Source organism: Micromys minutus (assembly GCF_963924665.1).
Source record: "Micromys minutus genome assembly, chromosome: 1".
Classification (NCBI taxonomy): Eukaryota; Metazoa; Chordata; class Mammalia; order Rodentia; family Muridae; genus Micromys; species Micromys minutus.
Genome location: NC_137969.1, coordinates 198,886,341 through 198,909,524, shown reverse-complemented (window position 1 = coordinate 198,909,524; position 23,184 = coordinate 198,886,341). Strand labels below are relative to the sequence as shown.

At 39.8% G+C, this 23,184-nt stretch overlaps 1 protein-coding gene across 12 annotated transcripts in view; it reads right to left on the bottom strand.

Annotated features, from left to right (window-relative positions):
* Positions 1-23,184, bottom strand: part of NPAS3 (neuronal PAS domain protein 3) — a gene marked incomplete at both ends in the record, with an annotated part of 788,566 nt that overhangs the window by 536,200 nt on the left and 229,182 nt on the right. For 9 of the 12 annotated variants that reach the window (XM_080928923.1, XM_080928924.1, XM_080928925.1 and 6 more), the window contains one exon: positions 5,908-6,152. In XM_080928923.1, coding sequence (XP_080785049.1) covers positions 5,908-6,152 — 245 coding nt within the window. Of the gene's footprint in view, positions 1-5,747; positions 5,799-5,907; positions 6,153-23,184 lie in introns of all 12 variants that reach the window. The other 3 variants (XM_080928919.1, XM_080928929.1, XM_080928930.1) reach the window with 1 other exon arrangement.

The following is a 23,184-nucleotide window of genomic DNA, read 5'->3' as shown; positions in this document are numbered from 1 at the left end:
TGTGTGTCTGTGTGTGTCTGTGTGTATGTCTGTATGTGTGTGTGTGTTTGTGTGTGTGTGTGTGTGTTTGTGTGTCTGTGTGTGTGTCTGTGTGTATGTCTGTATGTGTGTGTGTCTGTGTGTATGTCTGTATGTGTGTGTGTGTGTGTGTATCTGTGTGTTCCTACAAAAAGTTCAGTATAATGGTGACATATATAAAAGTACACATAGATGGCTTGTAGCACTTATTGATATTAGAAAATAAGATGTTAGTGGAGAGAGGGCAGATTGAGCTCATGTTCAGTTTTTGTGCTCACATTCCAGAAATCTACCCTTCCTTCCAGTAATCCAATTTTCCATTTTGGCAAAAACAAATCCAGAAGACAAGAATAAAGTGCAAGTTCTAACACCACAAGGAGAATATTCTAGTATGTCTTGTGTTTTTACTATGTACCTATGTCTTAGCCATGTTTCTTCATAGTAGCTTACAGAAGAGGTTCACTGAGAGTTGCTGGGCATGGTCTTGCCTTGTTCTGACTCAAGCCATGTTAGTATAAGTGGCCCTATACCAGTTGTAAATCACTGCAATAAAAATGAGATCAGTTCTTCCCTGCCAAGCACACAGAAACAGTAACCTCAGAAACACATTAAAAAAAGAGAGTAGCATGTCACTAAAAAGGCTTCATGGAGGCTTCCTGAGAACAATTACATAATATTATATTTCCATGGCTACTAAGACCAGGCATACATTGCTCAAACAAACAGAAATAAGCACTGGCAGCTCTACCTCTAGAAATGTTCCCATTTGGTACCATGAGCAACTCTGCATCAAGGAAGATAGAACCAGAGTGAGAGTCCCTCCATCTCCTGAGGATAATGGGGGCAAGAACAAGAGCCAAGTAAGTGCCACGTTTCCAGTTCCAAACTTGCTTGTCCATCTCTAAGAAAGCTTCTACTCAAAATGTTACATGAATTCACTCTTGGTCCTGAAACTCTTGCCTATGTGAAAGGAGAAACAAGGAATGCCATAGACCCGAGTTCAGAATAGCAAACTAATGTTTATCTTGTAAGGTTCCTTAGGAAGGCTTATACCAAAATGCCAGGATAGTAACAGGAAAGGCTTCCCTGCTCTGAAGACTAAGAAGACACGCTCAGACCATCTGAGATGTCCCACACCTCTTCTAAAACCAAAATTACCCATCATTGTACCCATTACTTTATATGATTACTTTAAAGGAGTATGCTAGGCAGCACTGTTTGCATATTAGTTTGGCATTTGCATAGGAACAGATAACATGTTTTAATAGAGCCCTGCCAGTTTCTCCTCACATGCCTAAGTCTTCATGTATGTCTATTTAACACATGCATGCATGGTTCATATGTAGGCCAGAAGAGGATGTCGCCTCCCCTGGGTTTGGAGTCAGAGATGGTTGCAAGCTACCTTGTAGGTGCTGGGGACCAAACTAGATTCTATGCGAGAACAACCAGTGTTCCTCACTGATGAAGCATCTCTTGAGACTCTTTGAAGTAAAATTTTATAGAAACAGAAAAGCTCTTTAATCAGCAGCTGTCTTGCATGTTTTCCAATTGCTCCTCTGCAGAGTCTAAGGCTGCCATACATTTTACAAATTCAGCACCATCCACTGCCACGTACGAAGGCAAATTATCATTTAAAACTCCGTAATGTTTGAATTGGAATAAAACTTAGGTTTACAATGGCAAATATCCTCAGATTAATTGAGTTGTAAGAGACATACTCCAAAAATTGACTGAAGTCCATGATATTAGAAAGACAGAAAATTTATCTAGTTTTAGTAAATGTCAAATCAGCAGCTATTGCTTTTAAGATTAATAAAAGATGTAATGGTTTCCAGATAGCCTCTAAATAGAGATTACTATGAATGGAGAAGTGATTTACCAACAGTCACCACAATGAGATTTCTTTAAAGGTTACAATCATCAGTTATTTAGCTGAAACACTGCCGAGAATGCCTGGTCATTTCCTGAATAATGCATAATGTTCATTGTAGACTTGGTCTGTACTATAACAATACAGATATTTCTAAAATAATAGAAAAAAACTATCTGTTGCCTTCCAATTGCTTAACATATCATTTTCATGAAGTAATTGACTCGGGACATATTACACACTGTCACCTGAGTGTTCTGCCTGCAAGCATAACTTGTAATAATCTGTATACAATGGGCATCACATAACAAACTCATCAACCTTTATAGACTGCTAAGAAAAGATGTGATGAATGCCGGGCAGAGTAAAAGACCTTTCAGAGGCAGCAAATTAAAATGATTAAAATTCCACATAGTTGTGTGGGACAAATTTAAATTTCAGCTTTGAAATTTAATTATTAGCATGATCAACTCATCACATTAAAAAATGGTGCCTACATGGTGTGAGTACTTTTCATATAAATTTCAAAATGCCTTTACATTTAAGGTTTATTCAAGAGGCTGTCTGGAGAGGCTCAAAGTATAATGTCTGTCTGTTTTATTGTTGGATTATGAACTGCACTTCACAGGACGCTGCAGGCTGTTTATATAAGCTTGTTTATCCATATGAACTTCTTCAAGGGCACAACATAGAAGACCTTAATAAATTAAAATGAATTTCTTTTGATGTTGTTGTTTCATGACTATTTGATCGAAATGAGTCGCAGTTTGCATTAAAGAACTAGAATAAAGCAATAAGCTGTGTGCATATTCGACAGCAGTGTCAGCTTGTAAGAGTGTCCCTGCATCTTAAAAATGCTGAAGAGCCAGGGTAAACAGGATAGAGTCACTGAGCTCATATCTTCAGTTCTAGTCTATTGTAAGTTTATTAACAATGAACACTTGTCAATTTCCATGCTCTACCCTAATCCTTAACTAAGATTTGGTACCTCCTTCTAGGCTCCTCAGCAACCATCTGAACCTCCCTGTACTCAACAGTGATGGCATATCCCCTGCATAGACTGACACCCACAAGAGATGTGACCATGCTCCATCTTCTTACCCACCTTAACCATAACAGGTAATTACAGAGCTGAACTGACCAAAAGACACACAGTGAAAAATCAATTACTAGTTACACTCTATGCCTGACAAAATTCTCACCTGGAAGGGTTGATAATTATGACATCAATTAAATATTGTTTATACCACCGATTCCAGTATGAGGTCTGTTGTCAATTCACTGCAAACTTATCTCTCATCTGTGTAAAATAAGTCAATATTTCTAAATTATCTAAAGGTACACATTTGAAAAAGACCACAGTTCCAAATCTAAGTTGTTTCATCGAAAAAGAACAGCATGGACAGACCAGGGAGCCACCATTTGTTTTTCTGTTTTGACTGCCATTTCTACCAAGAGAGCCTTTTCACTTTAAACTAACTCAAAATGGAAGCAAAATATAATTGTGCTAAGGAAATAAATAAAAGTCCAGTCTATCAATTTATATAAAATTAAATACTATATTTTTACACTGTATGGTTTTTGATTCAGAGAACTTATCAGTCCCTTTTACATTATTCTAATGAAACAGAAAGACAATAATGCTGAAACTAGAGTAGACAATTTACCTAACACACATGGACTAGAATTACATGCAAATGCTTTGTGAAATTTCAGGGTTACTATGGTATGTAGGACAAGAATTCATGTGTCACCAAGTTGATAATCTACTTTCTCAAAGGCAGAGCAGCCAACAGAAATGAGTGTTCAATTTTGTCATGTTTACACCCTACCCATGACAGAGACTTTGAGTATGTATTTGTTAGAGTAAGGCTGATTCCAAAGCCAAAAATATTTACTCCAAGTTTTCTTACAGGAAAATTTGTCAACCCTGCTCAAGAGGAAAACAACATGAAGAAATCCAAATTCTAATTTTCCTTTCTCAAGCAAAGTATAATTCTTTTTATTATTTAATTTTTTTACATATTTTAATCACATTTTCTCCTTCCCTGAACTCCCTGCCCACCTAACTTCAAAACAACATGAAACAAAAAGAGATTAAAAAAGAGAAACAACAAGCAGACAAACAAACAACAAAGGGGGAAAATCACATAAAACACATGGAGTTCACTTTGTGTTGGCCAATTGCTCCTCAGCATTGGTTGATGTACTCTGTTACTACAATGAAGAAAACTCAGTTTTTCCTTTCCTTTGTGCTGGTATCAAATGCAAACAGTTGCTTGGTTAGAAGTGAGACTTTATGTCAACCTCCCTTTCTCCTAAGAGCACAATGCTTAAGTACAGATGACATCGGTCTCTCTTATCTTAAATGTTGGGAACTAGAAATGTCACAGATTTCAGAAATTGGAATGCTTGCATATACAAAGAAAAGAGCCATGCCTATATGCAAAATTCATTTATTTTCACATATCCCTATGTATGACACCTTAATATAAGTTTATATATTATTCTTAATAAATGCATGCAAGCATGCAGCAAAGCTTTCTCATTGTGGCATCATGCTGGAATCCTCTGAGCATTAGAGAGCTTCTAAGGTCATGCTTTATGACCAGGGATTTTCAAACTAAGTGATTCATATACATGTGATCACAGCTCTTAGCATGCAATGACAATCAATCATGGTCACAACTAAAGTTTTGATCAGAATTCTAACAAAAGGTTACAGTACCCTTTTCAACAACATTCCCCACACAGCCAAAGCTACAAGGCCTTTTCCAGTGGTAGCTGACAATATGAAGTCTCCTAAGAATTATTTTGGATGGATTTGGTGGCATAGGCCTTTAATCCCAGCATTTGGTAAGCAGAGGTAAGCAGCTCTGCACAAGTCTGAAAACCTGGTCTTCACAGTGAAGTCTAGAAGAGCCAGATCTACACAGTAAACCCCTGTCTCACCCTGAACCCTACAAAAACTGGAGCTAGCAATGCCTCATCAGTGAACAGGACCTGAGTTTGTTTCCTAGCTTACTGGGCAATTTACTACCCTTACTACCCTTAATCAGAAATCCAGGGAAGTCCAAGGCCTCTTGCCTCCCAGGGCACCCTCTACTCACATGTACATAGCCCCAGACAGGCACACACACATATATATAATTAAAGTAACAAAAATAAATCTTGAAGAAAAAATTCCATTTGCCTTTTGCTCATAGATGAGATTATCTGCACTTTGTTAGTCTGTTTTTATTTGATGCTTGCAAAGGTTCCTGGTATAACATTAGGGCATGAGAATCTCAAGAGTCTAGACTATCTACAATGAATAATATACCCCTAAGGAAAAAAATCAATTGCCAATACCACATATACATCATTAATTTGTGCATATTTGCCCTCTAAGAGTGCCCTCAAGTTTTAGAAGTTTCAGGAAACAAGAAAACCATCAAAGAAACAGACCTACTACTTTAAAAATAATTTAAAAATAACTATGTCAAGAATTTGGAAAACAAATGCTTTATATTCATATCTTTCAGCCAATGTGTCTATAGAAAAAATATGAAAAATTAATAGATGGATTGATTTTCAAAGTCAATAAAATCATGAGTTCAAACCACCTGCCCTGGTTGGGCCTTGCGCACTCTCTCTGTCTTTGTTCACTTAACACAAAACACAACAGCCCCACCTATGAACCACTACCCTCCCCCACAAGCCCACTGTTAAGAAGGCATGTGTATTTGTAGTGCATAAATCAGAACACATATGCAAATAATTCCATCCTAACTCCTGTAAAATCTTATATAATGGAAAAGAACGTTTAGGCGAACAGACTTTTCTAAAACAAAATAGAAATAGAAGAGATTTATTTCACCTTCACATGGTGTCTTTCTCATGCAGAGTTCAGATTTCCACATTTGAATCCCTTTAAAGGATTTGATATGCAGGAAGAGAAGAGAGGATGCTGGTGAAGATTCATGTCAGAGCCATAGACAGAGCACCACAATCCAGACAAAGCAGTGGCTAAAACCTACCTTTCACAGAGGTGTTTGGTGGAGGGCCTTCCATCCTCAGGTTCCATGGAGGGTCCCCTTGGTTGGCGAAGTCCCTCATCTTGAGATAGCTAATCGTAAGTCGGATGATGGATGCCTTGTCAAGCTGACTGGTGATAGCAGCAGGAAGAGGCAACAGCTTGGCCAATTCATAGAACTCAAAGTTTTCTTTCCCCCGTCGGGAGCGAGCAGCATCTCTGGATTTCTCCTTCCTCAGTGCTTGTAAACTGAAAACAAAGAGGTAGGGGAGGGTTTAGAACACATGATTCTAATTTTTATCTTCTATCTCCTCTCCACCCAAAATATGCCAAAATTTAATTCAGAATTCAAGAGCCATAGTTAGATGAATAATGTCTATGGTGACCGCTTGTCACACAGTTTTAACTAACAAAATGGTGTTCTGCTTTTTACAACACATCCTTCTTCCAGCTGCCCAGTCAGTGAGATCCAGCCCTTGCTTCTAAGACATTAGGCTTACAGGGGAGGCATGCTGTTGTAGCCCTCGGTAATTTAAGACTCCACGTATGCGTGTGTTCCTAGACCAGTTCTCAAGACTTGTCTTATTCGACTTTCACTGCCACTCGATTTAACCACCAAAGGAAACATTTCATAATTTTGGTTTCAGTTATCATCTCAGAGAACAGAGGTGAACGTCAGTGTAAGTCACTTTGGCAGAACCAGCAAAGACAGTGGTCCAGTGTTCTTAGCCCCCTGCGAGGATCTTTGCACTTTCAGTCACACAACGGAAATGTCACACTGAAAATACAGATCACAAAAGGTGTTGATGTCTGCTTGTTAGGAGAACGCTATAACTTCATACAAACAGGCCCATATTAGCACAGGGATAGAGTCTTGGAGATACTAGAGAATGCACTGCCACCAAACAGCCAAGCTTCCTGATAGCATGAGTTTTATGTTGAAAGATAAGCTCTGTCTGGGTTTTTAAAATTTATAGACATTATAGACATATTACTTCACAGAGGAGGCAACAGGTTGGATCCAGAATTTTCCTTTAACTATTCATGTGCATTTCTGTTTGAAGTGTTGCTCACATTGCTGAGAGCACGGTCTGGCATCGCCGAAGCCTTATGGGAAACTCTGGAGGGAAAACTGTCTTCTCTGAGTCACTCTCATTGCTTTGTATCTGATGAGCAATGTGTTCAAGCTCAGATGGCAGTGAGAACTAACTGGGTTATATGTACAGCATCAAGGAACTAATAAAATAACTGGTGACTATCTGCATCGCTGAACAGAGACATTTTAAATGTTTAAATCCATATCCTGGATTCCCATTAAATAAAAAGAGCAACAAGGAAGGGCAAGGAAGGAAGTCCAGAGAAAGAGATCAAAATGGTTTCAGCAGTATGGCTCCATTTTCCATAAATAAAAAATGAAGAATAATCTGCCAAACCACATTGTAGCAGCCATGGACTGCTTACAGTGGAAAAACGTAGGCTCTTCATACAACCCAAAGATCTTACAGAATAACTGCATAATTTAAGAAATGCCATGATAGTTGCTAGGTTAATAGCCCAAGCAGCACATATGCTCACTTGGTTAGTAAATAAATAAATACATACATGCATGCATGCATGAATACATACATATTTTATTTAATAATAGGTATATATTAGGCAAATAATGTTATCATTTTGAGTCATTTAGGTAACGAGCATTTGTCCTGCAATATGAACCAGGTGATAACTTTAGGTATAAGCATGAGTAACTACTAGGAAAAATTGTGTTACACAATATACTTCCCAATATCAGGATCAGTTTATTAGGATCTACCAATGTTTACTATTGGCTTATTGAAAACTAGGTAAGTTGCAGATGCATTAATATAGGGCATAGTATAGGTATAGCCAGGATCAAGACAAAGATGGATTAGACCAGAGGATGTTGGATCTCCATTTGCATAATACAATGAATTCACCTGATAACAACTAAGTGGTCTATGCCAAGAACACCAACGTTTTCCCACATTTTTTGTTTTCTTTTACCACACGAGCAGGGGATGGTGCAGTTCTTGGAGTTGCTGCCTTTCTTTACTTATGTTCTTCTAATTAATTACAACTCTAAGAGGAGGGTAAAGCTGACATTTTGTTGTTGCAGTAAATGCCTATGATGAAGTTCTAGAGCAGGGATTTTTCGAGCCTTTCCGGTTTAGTAAGTAAAGAAACCCAGGGAAATGGAGGCCAACAACCCTGACTAAAAGGTAACACAGGATTCAGTTTTCCCCTTGTGTTGCCAGACCCCCATGTTGCCATTCTAGATTTAAAAAGAAGAGAATCTAAAAATTTTTATAAGAAAGTTTCAAATTTTAACACATTAATTAAAGTTTCTTTTGTTTAACTGTGCATGAAAATAAAGCATGTTATGGTCCATTTTGGATCAGTGACTCATTTTACAATGGGGCCATAACTGGGGAGGCCAATTTGGAAGGCAGTTTTACATGGATGTTATGTGTAATTTTCCTTGTCACCCAAATGATCATAAATGAATTCATTCATTATCTAATTAATATTCCTAATATTTACACGAGAAATTTCTCTATGCAACTAAAGCAAAGTGGATGATTAAGCAATTATTCTGAAATTGATATTAATGAATAGGCTTGTCAATAAACCAAGGGAAGAAATTAATTCTCATGAGGGCTGGGGACACTAGGAGAGGAGGGAAAGGTTGATGGATGGGCAATAAGTTAAAGTTGGTTAGGAATGAAGAATAGAGGCAGGTGTGCACAGGTGGGGTGACCGTACACAGCAACGAAGTGCTAAGTAAGGGACAACTGGAAGGAAGCATCTGAAACACTCCACCGTAAAGAAATGATGAAGTTTTAAAGAGATATGTGTTTAATCTGATTTAAATGTCATGCAATGCCTACACATGTTGGATATTATACATGGTACCTATAGATACATAAGAATTTAATAAGCAAAATGTTAAAGTCTAGTTTAATTAAAACAATAAAGATTATCATCAGGAGACATAAACTACAAGACTGTAGAAGACCACCTAGTAGCTTCCAATGGGTTGATAGGAACACAACCCTTGTTCTCTCAGGGAAGGGGAGTAAATAGACTGACATCTTTGAACACTTTGCCTAAATATACTTCACTTACTTTCTATGACGAAGTGAGCAATATTACTAACATGCACGCACACACACACACACACACGCATACCCCCCCCCAACTCTTATATAACCTCCCCGTTCTCTTTGCCAACTTCTTACACTACTTCCCTCAACTCTGACACACAATAGACCCATCTACTGAAGTCATGTTCTTGGCCATTATCTTAATAATAAGGGGTTTCCATGACTCCCACACCACATCATTATGCAGACACCATAGTTCAGAAGAGTTTCAGAATGACAGCCCTGTGTCTATAATGAGTAGTAATTGGTTTTGAGGGCAACAGCAATGAAATACAGTCAACGGATTATAATGGCTGTTGAGACTCTGGTATAATAGATGAAACTAAAGATCTTAAGACAATAACACAGCTTGTGGATTAATCCTTTGCTCGGTTTTATGAAGTAGAGCCTTGCTGTAATCAGTTCTCAAATTGAATTAAGGACCATGTTAAAACCTAAAATAAACTTTGTTTCTGTATATTTTGTTTGAGACAAAACATTTGGGCTGCATTTCTAAAACACAAAAGCAGCATGTGTTGAATGTGTAGGGATAAAATGCCTCAGTGCCTATCTCTCCCATCAAAAACATGACAAAGCTTCAGATCCATAATTATTGGCTTCCTGGATATAGACATCCCCACACTCTATTGTGCTCCGTTTGGATTCTACATATATTTTCCTACCAAATATCACACACAAAGTTGTGTTTCTGTGTTAATTTTTCAAGAGATAAGTAAGTGATTTTTAGATTTTCAAATGGGTCCAAACACCCCAACTGAGTGCAATACTAGGTAAACATCTACAGTTCCTATTAGAAGAACGAGAAATGTTCAACTAAAGTATTTAGTGTTAATTCTTGCTCTATGTAAAGCTTCCTTTCATGCCTTGAGTTTTCTAATTTGTAAAATGGGATGATACCACTAAGTACTTTTGTTATTATTTGTTAGAAATGAAGTTTTAATGAAATGTTTATAGTTATCGTCTAGGTCAAGTGATGGTAGACTAATTGAATTTCCCGTGGATAGTTTTATTCTTTGAATATCATTTATAATGGAGACACTCCTTTAAGTAACGTGACTAAAACAATACCCTGTTATCACTGATACTGAGCTTTCTTTTCTGTATAGTATTTATTGTTCTTTGGAACTATCTATCATACACCACAGGCATACTTACACAAATATAATTAATAATGTAAGCTTGAATGTTTGTAAAAATTTCTAGATAGGAATATAAATAGCCATTTTCAGCACACTCAAACATGGGATTCAGCTGTGGAGAAGTAAATTTTTTCATATATAAAAGTGAATATGTGGTAAATATATAGAGACTACATTACTCAGGAAGTTTGAAAAGTACAAAACTTTAAGTGGTGATAGTCATTTTGGTAATCTTAAGTAAAAAAGAGCACATAGGTTCTCTTAGAAGGAACACTGTCTTTCAAAATATTTTCCAGAGCTCATTAATCTGGATGTTTTAGTGAGGTCAAATCCAGGACCACGGAGAGCTCATACAACCAGGCATGAATCTGCCCCCTCAGGCTCCTCACCAAGAGTCATGTCACACTGAGAGACTGTTTTTAATACAGACACTGAGGAAATGGGGGAACCAAATCACAGTTCAAGAAAGGGCATTGTCACTTTCCTGACACATTGAACTAGCTATGAGTATCAATCACTTGTTGGGCTTGTCCATTACAGGGAAAGATGCAACTTTGAACTGGTTACCCATTTAACTAAAAAGAAATGACATCTTTTGAAGATGATAAACATTAGACTTGCAAATTTGATTCCTTTTGGATTCAAAGTCATTACAATGGTTAAAATTACTACTGAAGTAAAACAACTGTAGAGACCAACAAGAAGAACAACAATATAGTGCATGCAACATTCACAGAATAGCTATAGGGAAACCAAGCAAACCAACGGCTATCTTCTCTGCCATAATCTGTTCAGAGGCATGCTTTTACACTCCAGGAAGGGCATGGGTGGGAGAGGGAACAGGGAAGGGAAAGGAGGAACATAATAGCTATAGGGGGGCAGGACTGAAGCCCTGAGGGCCAGCAGAAATAATGGAAGCAGGCAACCCTGTGAGGTAGGAGGTTGGGATACCCTCCAGAATGTACTAGAGACCTAGGAGGTGAGAGACACTCATGACTCAAAGAGAGGGACCTTAGATAAAATGTACAACAGTGGAGAGAGGAAACTTGTAGAACCCATCTCCAGTAGAAAGACAGGACATCAAGTCAAGGGACGGGGTTGCCATCCCACAGTCAAAAACTCTGACCTGGAATTGTTCCTGTCTAAAAGAACTGCAGGGACAAAAAAATGGAGATGAGATTGAAAAAAAGGAGGTTCAGTGACTGGCCCAAATTGAGATCCAGCTCAGAGGAGGTCCCAAGGCCTGACACTATGACTGATGCTATGGTGTGCTCACAGGCAGGGACTGTCATGACTGCCCTCTGAAAGGCCTAAGGAGCAGCTGAAAGGGTCAGATGCAGATACTTACACCCAACCAATGGACAGAAGCCAGGGATTCTTGTGGTTGAATTGGGAAAAGCCTGGATGAAGCTGAGGAAGAAGAAGCATAGGAAGACCAGCAGTCTCAACCCACCTGGACCCCCAAGAACTCTCAGACACTGGGCCACGAACCAGGCAGCATACACCAGCTGATATGAGGCCCATGACACATATACAGCAGAGGACTGCCAGACCTGGCCTAAGTAAGAAAAGGTGCACCTAACCCTGGAGAGAATAGAGGCCCCAGGGAGTGGGGAAGTCTTGTGGTGTGGAATGGGGTTGGGGTGGGGTTAGGGATGGGAGGGAGAGAATGGAATGAGGTGCAGTGGAGGATAGATTGGGAGTGAGATAACAACTGGACTGTAAAAACAATTAAGAAATTATTATCATCATCATCAGCAGCAGCAGCAGCACCAAGCCAAAGAAATGTATTTTGTAATGTAAATGTTTTGATTGGTTACCTTTGCTATTGATGTTATCTATCAGTTTGATGTTACCGCGCTCCATGGAAACCTCACCACTAAGTCTCAATCTGAATACTTTCTGGAAAGTTTTATAATCTAAGATATAGTCTCTTTCTGAAAGAGCATGGCAGGGTTTGGTTATCCCGCTACAGGGGAAAAAGGAGGAGTGAAAAGGGTTTTAAATTTTGCCTTTTTAAGGTACTTCTAAGAAGCCAGGCAGGAAAGATTTTATGGATTTTCCTACTTGTTTTGCTTAGGAGAACCCAGAACTACAGACTCCTATTTATCAATTAATCTGGCATGCAGCCTCAAAGGAAGAAGGTAGACCTGTATTAAAAATGCAGCCATCAAAAATTCATCAAAGGCTTCAGCATTTTAACTCATGAACCTTTGAACACCTGCACACTTGTCAGATCTCTGGACATAGTTAATGGTAAAGTGTACAGTTACCCCAGTACCCACACCTGCCCTAACATGATCTGAATGAGAAGGCCTTTCAAGAAAAATATACAATAGAGATCCCATAAGCACGCTGGTCCTCCCATCGTTACAATGAGTAAAACAGCCCTCCCCACACTCACATCACATAGAATAAAAAGTCAATCAAATCAATTTGTTGCAGAACAAGCTCTTCCGGTGTCTTTTTAGAATAAAATGTAAATGCAAGGGACTATAACCGAGAAATAGATAGACAACTATTACCTGGTGTGAGTGTGGACAACAACGCTCACAAGCGGAAGAATTTTAAAGTTCGAGAGAAGGTAATCATTTTGGAAATCTTCATTTAGCACATGAAGCAACAGCAGGGCCGTCGATACTAGATGTTAAAACTGGAACCTTTCAGTTCAAGGTAAGAACTCTGCTGCTTAACTAACACACTGTTCATAGCTGTCATCATTAATTTATGTTAGCCTCTGTAAACATCAGGAGTATAATAGGCCAATTTCACAACTAAATATAGATGCACATTTTGCCCTTATATAAATGGCAGATTGCCATTGTAGATCACTGCCACAGCAACACGTCAGTAAAGACGCACTGTTTGATGGTCTGATGCGCACACAATATATGAAACCAGTTGTAATGGTTGTTTGGAAGCAAAGTGTAACAGCAGCAAAATTTCATTTGCTCCACAAACTCAGGACATATTAAGCTTGGCTGACAAAGACTGTTTGATGTGCTAAATCAGCTTGACCTTCATTCCTGCTTTATTTTTTCCCATTTAACATGTGAAATGACCGTTGTGTTTCCACATGTAAGACAGTGTTGAAACTGATTGCTTTAAAACAGTGTCAAAAGTTTGTGATTGCTAACATTTCATAATGCATCAAAACCAAGAGGCATGTTTACGGTTTTTAAGCTAAGGCATGTTTTGATGGGATAATCGTGACCCTCTGGACTTGAGGCAAGATAAATCAGAAGAGTAATGAAAGCCAGTCATCCGAATGCTGCCCATCCTCATGAGAAATTGTCTTGTGTATGTTTGAACTTAATAATTAAATTAATTGGTTTTAGCCAATGAGAGCTTTTCATTCTCACCACTTTAAATAGGAGGCTCTCATTCCAGAATGAGTCAGAACAGCAATGAAGAAAGCTGAGCATTCTTTCCAGTACCTTTCCACCAGTCTTCACCCTGATTCAAATAAATCTTGAATGAGCCACAGCAAGACCAAGCTATTCTGCCTGGGCTTAGTTGTATGTCCAAAGTCTCGTGAATCAAAGTGCTTTGTTCTTCGTTTTTTATCCTACAACTTCAACATACACAACTGTCAGTTTCATAATAATGGGGGGGGGAAACCTGCAGCTTTATCAAGTAATTTCTCTTCACCCTATAAATAGAACTTTACCTTGGGGCAGCTTGTATATTTCACACCTTAAATTTCTATTTACCAAATCAGCTAATCACTTCACAATTGAACTCAGAACAACAACAAAAAAATTATCAATTAAAGTGGTTGAAACTCCTGCAAATTATCATTTAGGGATGAAGTAATTGCTTTCATCAGGGCAGAAAAGCCCGCCAGAACAGAAATGTCACTTTAGATTAGTGTTCTCACTCCTGAAGCTATGGATGACACAGCTGATATAAGACTAAATGCCAAGACCAATCAATTGCTTTTGTGGCTCTGCTCTGAGCTGCTGTAAAAGGGGCCATTTTCCAGGATCTACTCTTCATTATAGTAAATGCTATCTCCTTGGTAACATAATTCCATTTCTCATAAATTCTGTCTAAGAGCATTGTCCTAACAATGGATGTTTGTAGAAAAGAATGCTGTTGGTTTAATGCACAGAATTAAGTGTGAATGGCTGTCAAACCACTATAGTTTACTAGTTCTTAAACATAAATTGAAGTCCTGCATTAAAAAAAGAATTCTTAGGAGAAATGAATGTCCTGAACAAGGGGATGATACTATATTTGAAGGCTCTGTGCACTGTTGTGGGATTTTGACCATTCAAGTATTTATCTGCCCTGTGCATTAAGCCCGCCAGCGCACAGTGGAGGTTGAGAAACACTTCACTTATTTTCCCAGCAGAGTGGTTTGCAGATGTGAAAACTCAGAAGTAAATATGAACTCATTAGGCCACTGCATGTGCTTTGTGAATAGCCACAACTGTGTGGAAAGAAAGAAAGAAAGAAAGAAAGAAAGAAGAGAGAGAGAGAGAGAGAGAGAGAGAGAGAGAGAGAGAGAGAGAGAGAGAGAGAGAGAGACACTCTTTGAACTGGCACTTCCTAGAAAGCATCCAGATCTTAATTGATATTGTTCAGCCCCTGAAGTTCCAAGGATCTGGATTGCAGGCTCCAATTAAAAGGAAATTGAAGCCACTAATGTAGTGAGAAAGCAGCAATTCCCAGTACTGTTCTCCTTGGGCCTGAAGTTTAGAAAGAGATTCAGGATCACTGGTCTGTGCCCAACATGGGATAAAGTCTTTCTCCTCCTGGTTAGCACACATGTGTCACTTCCATTTACCGTAACGGGAGGCATGAGCACACATTGAGAGGATGCTGCTGCCAAATATTTGAAAGGTGCTCTGGATCTCTGCTGAAAGGCAAAGTGAGAAGCCAAGGTGTCCACCTGTGGCTGAAGAGCCTTTCCTAGCTCCACAAACAGGGATCTCTAGCTCTCCAATAATGTTAATAGCAGGACAAGGCACATACATTATTTCTGCTTCTTAAAAGTAGCCACTCTATCAGAGAACAACATAGAACTTAATGCAGTTATGAACACTAACAGGTTCCAATAGCTACTGTATTTCACCCAGTTTCAAAGGTTTGAAAACGAAGCATGTCTTCATGGTTCCCGTTATCAGCAGGAAGAAGTTAGCAGGTCTCAGTACTAAGAATTGTAGATCCATAAGGAACCATCCAATACTGAATCACACATGCATTTGATCATGGATCATGATTCTTTTGTTGCAGGTAAGATAGGAGATAGGAGCTTGCACCTTCCTCCATCCCTAAACACACGGAGTAGTTTTGGCTCTGGCAGGACCCTCTTTGGATGCTGGACTTCTTCCACTCCAGGACAGCTGGTGCCTACCATCAGAATTCAAAGTGGAGAGGCGGTGTGGCTTGTACAAGGTGACCCTTGACAAGGAACACAAGCCCTCATTACCACCACAGCACCACTGTGCCTCTGCAGAGATAAGATGCCCCATCCGCTTTTTCTTTTTAACTTCTATGACACTGATAAAGCTGGATTCAATTTACAGTCACCTATATAGATTTCATAATAATTGTTATAAAACCTTAATTCTTTAATGAAATATCCAACAAAATCCCCATTTTCAGGCTTCCGGTTGTGCTATTAATTGCTTCAAATCACAAACTCAACTGCTTTGGAATTCAAATCCAAAATGACCTCTTTTTATAAAGGGAAATTTTACTTTTTCATTCAATTTTCTTCAAGTGTGATTTCAAGCACGTTTGAAAGCACAGCTGAGAGATGGGGCTGTTTAAGACGTTCAAGCTTGCTTTGGCTCACTTGGAAAACAGCAAGCATGCTTTGACAAGTCTGAAGATCTTTAAGTGGGAAAATAAAGGTATGATCACATGACCACCACACGCAGGCCACCCATGCTTTTCTGATGTCATGGAGGAGATCTGTAGAGTTTAACTGTCTGCATTCCTTTTCGGAGAGGACACAGCGGAAGAAAAGGAACACCTTTTCTCTAAGCACCACAGTCACTACCAAGCCCAGCAGCCTGTAGGGATTGTGTATGTTATTTCCTACCCTGGGTTTGGGGATAGGGGTGTGTGTGTAGATGATTGCACATGGATGTGTGCATGCGTGGGCACCTACACACAGAATCCAGTGAGAAACACTGGATGTCTTCCTCAGTTGCTCCCCACTATATTCTTTTGAGACAGGATCTCTCACCAAAAAAAAAAAAAAAAAAAGCTCATCAATTTGGATAGGCTATGTAGCTAGCAAACCCCAGGAAGATTATTTTTACCCAGCATTAGGAGTAAAGTCATAAGACCTTGTGACCACCTTTATGTGAATACTGGGTGTCCAAACTCAATTGTGAAATAACAGTGGTTTGGGAAAAACTTTTAAAAAAAAACTATTTACTTAATTTTTCATCTGGATCTTAAAAGCACTGTACTGTTGCCAGGATTAGAAAGTGATTTTCAAGGAATAGTTTGTCAAATACATATTCAAAGTCTTAAAACTCCATCCAACTTGAAGCTCACTTCACAAAAATTGTTAAGAAAAAGTAACCAAGAATTTGAGCAAATATATTTCTAATATATTGGGAAATGTATTTACAATATGTTAGTTGATAAAGGTAACTCCTAAAGAGCACATATAGAAAATCATAAAACTGAAGCTAGGTACCTAAATTTGTATAAACAGAAAAACATATCTAATGCTAGATAAACTTCCACTAGGCAAAATATTAAGACTGTTCACTTTTAGAAGATAATATTAACATTTTGTCCAACAGATATGTTTTACACAGCTATTTATTTTGTGTGGGTTTCTGCACACACACACATACACTGCTATGCATATGGTGGTTGAAAGATAACTTATGCAACTGTTTTTCTACCCCACCATGAGGGTCCCCACCATGAGGGTCTCCACCATTGAACTCAAGTTGTCAGGCTTGTTAGTTGGTACCTATACTTTCTGAGCCATCTCACTGGTTCTCAATAAAACCTATATATTCTTAGATTTTTTTAAGAAAACAAACACATAGTTTATAAAAGTCAAAGATGAGAATGAGGTGTACGTGAATGCCAAAAGGTAGCCCTTGCTTACTAAATGGTTTATCCAAAAGTGTCATCAAATTCCATCCTGATGCTATTTGCAGCCTTAGAGCCTAAAATTTGCTTCAAGAAAATGATGGGCTTTGTCCCTCTCTAAAAGAGAATTGAAATAGGAAAAAAGAACTAGAAACATTTGTTATTCCTATTGAAGTTAAACCAAGAGTCTCAACCAGACAACTGAATCCTTCACTACACAGCCTGGGTTCCTACTCTGTTTTGTAACTCTTCAATAGTCCAAAGAATGGTACCCAGGGAGATGACTTGGTGGCTAAAGGTACTTAATGCCAAGGCTGACAACCCGATCTGATATAGGACTTTTACCTAATGAATATGAGTCCTTAATCCACAAGGTAAAAGGAGAGAAACAACTCCTAAAAGCTGTCCTCTGAACTCCACACATGCTCCCTAGCACGAGCACATATGGACCCCTAACTCAAACAACTGTCATTTAAAAAATAAAAAATGATGCTTTGCCCAGACCATAATCTATAAGCTACTGGGAAGAATGTACTTCCACACATTGCATTCTCCATGTGTCACTGCCCAAGACAACAAAGTCAAAGCTGTAAATCATACCCAATATGAAGCATTCCAGTAACCACAGAATACTTGAGAATACAGGCTGGATAAAATATAAGTTCCACCCTGATTAAAGTCAAAGTATGGCTGAGTGTGCCACACTGGTCAGAACACTACAATCAGGATGCTAACTGTTTATCATTGACTGCTTCTCACTTCAGAAGGTTTGGACTCCTGCGGGAAAGGTGGCTTGAGGACATTAGATGTCTACAACCTGGATGTTGTTTCTCAAGTAAGGTAACATGTAAGATTTCATTAGAAGAGACATAGGCATTTCATAAAGAAGACACTGTAGGGAATGTGTGCCTGTTTCCAAGCATTTACTGCTCATTCAAGAACCAGATTCTGCACAGAATTCACATTCTTTGAAAAATTTCAGGAAATATCTAATCAGTCTCATGGAAGTCTGGCTAGGGAACTACAACCCTTTAGAGCCAAATGTGCTTATGTAACAGGGTGATAGGCATTGATCATAATGTATAAGGATATAACGATTAGGCCCGTTTTCTGATTGTGTGGACTTGTACGTTGCTTATGGGAAATCAAGTGATTCTCCAGTGATCCAAGCATATGAAGATGTTTTATTCACTTATCAATTGAGATCCAGAAATAAAGTTTTACTTTGGACAATCGCGGAAACGTTAATAGACACCCCCGCCAAAACTGTGATAGAGTTCTCAGCTAGGGGAGAAAGCATTCTGGTTTGTCGGATATCATCCAGGGACTACATAACTGAACAGAGCAATGGAAGATGCCAATTGTCCCAGTATGTCCTGCTGTGGTTTGAATGTAAGCCCTTCCACCTCCTAGGCTCCAATGTCTCATCACTTGCTCTCTGGCTGGTGATGCTGTATGTGGAAACTTTTAGAGGAATAACCTTTCGGGAGGGAAGGACTGACCTTGAGGATTTATAGGAGGGAGGGAGATGGCTTCCTGTTCACTCTCTGCTTCCTGACTGGGCATGTAATGTAATCATCCACTTTTGATCCTGGCCACAACGTCTGTTCCCAACCTCACGAACAAAGCCTCCATACTTAACTCTGACTGGGCCTGCAGCTCAGAGGTAAAGTAGTTCCCTTGCATGGGAAAAGTCAGGTATTCCGCCTTCAGCACCCTAATAACTCTAGTAACTGCATCTGTCAGACACCGTACGTTCAGGTGAAATACATAAAATGCCCACATGCGTGTGAGCCTCATGGTAGGGCAGTGCCACATACCCTTCACTAACTTGGACCTGGCTGCCTTTTATAGGCATTCACAGAAAACTTGATCTCGATCTTCTGCATTTTTTTCTTGGATTTTTTTTCTGAAATGAGATAAACACAGGAAAAGGTTTCCACTCTGGGTCTCTGAGTTATGGGCCAACGAAAGACCATATACTCTTCTGAAAGACAGAAGGTTTACCAAAAAAGACGAACTAGTTACCAAGATGAAGATCAGTGGGGAGTGGGCACCTTTGCCATGGTCCCACGCAGCAACACCTATTTCCAAACACTCCCAGGATCCACACACCAGGATCACTGTTGGGAGAAAGCTAAATGTCTTATGTGGCTACTTCCAAACGGACTTTTTTGAAATACCCAATACATTCCAGTTTCTTACAGAGGCTATCTGAGCTACAGCAGGTATTCCCCTACTAAGTTTGCCAGGCGGCTGGACAATGACTCTGTCCTACATCATTCCCTTCTGCTCAGTTTCCCCTGGAGAGACTCACTTATTGGAATTAGCAATGTCTCTTCTAAACTCATGTGTAAGAGGAACAGTCAAGTTGGTATGTTTCTTTTTGTGTTTACTTTTAAATTTTTAATGTTTCTTTTCAGTAACTTTGTGGGTGGCAAAGTGCAGGCATGTGGGAGGAGGCAGGAGAGAGTGACAGAAGACCATGGCCTCAGTTCTCTCCTTCCATTGGGAGGTTCAGGGATCAAACTCAGGTCACTGGGCTTGCAGCAAGTGCATTCACCAGAGGAGCCGTCTCATTGGCCCTTTGTTTATTTTTAATTTTATGGTTTGCTATTAGCATATTATAAATGAACTTAAAGAGGGTTATAAATTCTAAACCTAATGAATAAAAGGATCCTATGCAAGAATGCAAAAATGGGTGAAAGAAAGTGGGACAAGTTGGATAATACTTAGTCCTGGACCACACTGCCAGAAAAAATGGAACACTGAGAGCTAAGAAACTGGAAGTTACGGAACAATGCCACCCATAGCTCAGGAAAACATATTTTTCTACCTATGAATGTCAAACAAAAGTGACTGTAGCCTTAAAAATTTGTAAGAAGTTTATTTAATTATGTGCATGTATGTTGTTCGTGTGCAGGGAAGAAGCTTCAGGTCCTCAGGAACTAGAATTATCTGGTTGTTGCAAGCTGCCTGACCACTACCGAAGAAGCATATCTCTAGCTCCTCCAGTCTTCCTTCTAAAGACATTCTAATAGTCAGATTTTTTTAATTACCATCTTTTTGTTTACTATAAAATTTAAACTCTTGGTGGGGCATGGTGGCACATGCCTTTAATCCCAACACATGGGAGATAGAGGAGGGGCAGAATTCTGTGAGTTCAAGAAATGCCTTTTCTACATAAAGAGTTCTAGACCCGCTAGGGCTTGATAAATAGTGAGACTTTTTGCTTGGGGGGAAGGGAGAGGGAGAGAAAGAGGGAAGGAGGGAGGGAGGAAGGGAAGGGGAGGGAGAGGGAGGGGGAGGGAGAGGGAGAGAGAGAGGGAAGAAGGGAGAGGGAGAGGGAGGGAGGGAGGGATGGAGGAGAGGGGGAGGGAGAGGGAGAGGGAGGGAGGGAGGGATGGAGGAGAGGGGGAGGGAGAGGGAATACAAAAGGGAGACCCAGAGATCCTTAGGACTTCTGTGGGAATTTTTGGCTTGTAGAATTAGGAAATGTCTGGTTAAACAGCATGAACGGCCTTTCTAGAAAGTAGAACTTAAACTTAATTATAGGCATAGAAATAGCCTATGAGCATGTTTCCAAAATCAGGTAAAAACTGATCAAATGGCTGCTGGGTACTGGTGATGCAAACCTTTGATCCCAGCCCTTGAGAGGGTGGCAGATCTCTGAGTTTGGGGCCAGCTTGTTCTACCGAGTGAGTTCCAGGACAACCAGGACTACACAGAGAAACCCTGTCTCAAAACAACAACAACAAATAATAACAACGAATCCTGATGGTGTGGGAAAGGGGCATAACAATAAAAGAAATGAAGAGAATCCAAGGTAGCCTCTGTGTGTGTGTGTGTGTGTGTGTGTGTGTGTGTGTGTGCAGAAACCAGACGACTCATGATCATTTTCTCTAAGAGTCGAAGTTTCTGATTCTATTTCCCAGTGTTGGATATTGAATATAAATGTTTACCATAGGCCTGGGTCTTAAAGACTCAATCCCCAAGATGTGGCACTATTTGAGAAGGTGGTGGCAACTCTAGTAGATGGGATTGATCTGGAAGGAATGGGTCACTGGAGACATGCCATTGAAAGTGATTTTGTTCCTGGCCCCTTCTTTTTTCCTCTTGCTTCCTGACGACACTGCACTGAGCAGCTTTGACCCAGTTTGCCCTTCTGTTGTGACAGCTTCACCACAGGCCCACAGACCAAGGAGCCGGCAACATGGCCTGATAACTCTGAAGCTACGAGCCAAAGCAGATCGTTACTCGGTTAGTGTTTCACGAGACAGCAGATTAATACAAATAATTAGCACCTTGGAAGTGTGTGTATGTGGGACATCTGTAACTATTCCTGACAACATGGTTCAGGAGACTTAAACCGGGTGTCTGGGAGGAGTTTGGAAACATTTAGAGAAGTGAATTAGTGAATCTAAAGGATGCAACCAGTAGAACTTAGTGGGCAGTTCTGGTAAGGATTCTGGAAACCAGAATGCTGATGTGATTACCATGGAGACTCTGGTTGTGGTATTTTATCGAGGGAGAGGCACTCTTCTAAGTGCATTGCACCTTACTCATGCTTCTCCATAGCACAGAACTCATCTATGTATTTCACCTGTGCTATACCTATGAAAGGCTAAGATTAAAGATGGTGGACAATTTCAATACATCCCTGTACAGCCTGTAGCTCAGGCTGCCGCACAGCCCTCTGGCAGTTTTTATTCAGGTTCTCAGTGAACACTGAGCACGAAAAACAAATGTAAATATTGTAAGAACGTATAGTTTGGCTAAAATAGAGGCAAGGTGAAAAGCTAGGTTTTACAGGGAAAGGTATGGTTATTAAGATTAGTGCCATTAAAGGAAAGTCAAGTACTTGGCACCAAGATAAAAGAAAAGCTGCCTGAGGGTGGATCAAGTACCAGCCATCATAGGTTCAAGAACACTGAAAAATTAAATCATTTAAAAAGAAACCTTTCCCTTGACAGAGTCATGGTGCTCCTCACAGTGTTTCACAGGAAGTTGTTTACCCATAGTTCATATTACCACGCTCAGATTCTCAGGCACTCAAAGGTAGGCTTCGAGTTGGTCTTAGTGCTCCAGCTTGGCAGACCTTGGCATCATCCATATTGGTGCTGATCTCATAGGCATGCAGAATGCAAGGAGGCTTCTACCCAGACTTCAAAGTCATAGGCATGCAGAATGCAAGGAGGCTTCTACCCAAACTTCAAAGTCAAAAGTTCCTAAGAGTTGCCTTGACTCTCTGAGGAGGCTTTGGGATTGTACTTTCGAGGAAGCTAAATGTTCGAAAAGAGGGCAGTCTCCCAACAAAACGTATTGCCACTTGATGTCTCAAAAGCACACGCTAAGCAAGACTCTGTTTTTATTAGCGCAATAACAATGTTGAGACAATGCCCTGTGCACACAGACAACTTCCTTAAGTATTTGTTGAATGATGATTATGCCGCTGATGATCTGGATGTCCTTAAAAGTCATGATTATAAATAGTAAACAACACATCCAGTAATGGCACTAAGGAAATTAAACCTACCCGCAAATCAGTCCAAGAAATGACATTAATAGAAGGGAAGGGATGGGGGGTACAGAGAAAGGAAGGACGGAAGCAGAAATACACACTGTAAACTTTCATCTCCATAAATGCTTCCCTGGCAGAAATATGTACACTTTCCAAGCATAACCCCCTGACCTCCCTGCTCTCCAGAGAAAGTCAGAGCTAGTGTCACACAGGCACACTGAGTGTAACTGAGTGTAAGGGATATGGACGATGAACCTAGAAACTGCACACCCTCCGCCAGCTCTTACTCATGCTCATGTTCAGACTTCCAAACCACAACTGGTCCTTTCACATGCCGGATGGAGCCATGATCATAGGGGCAG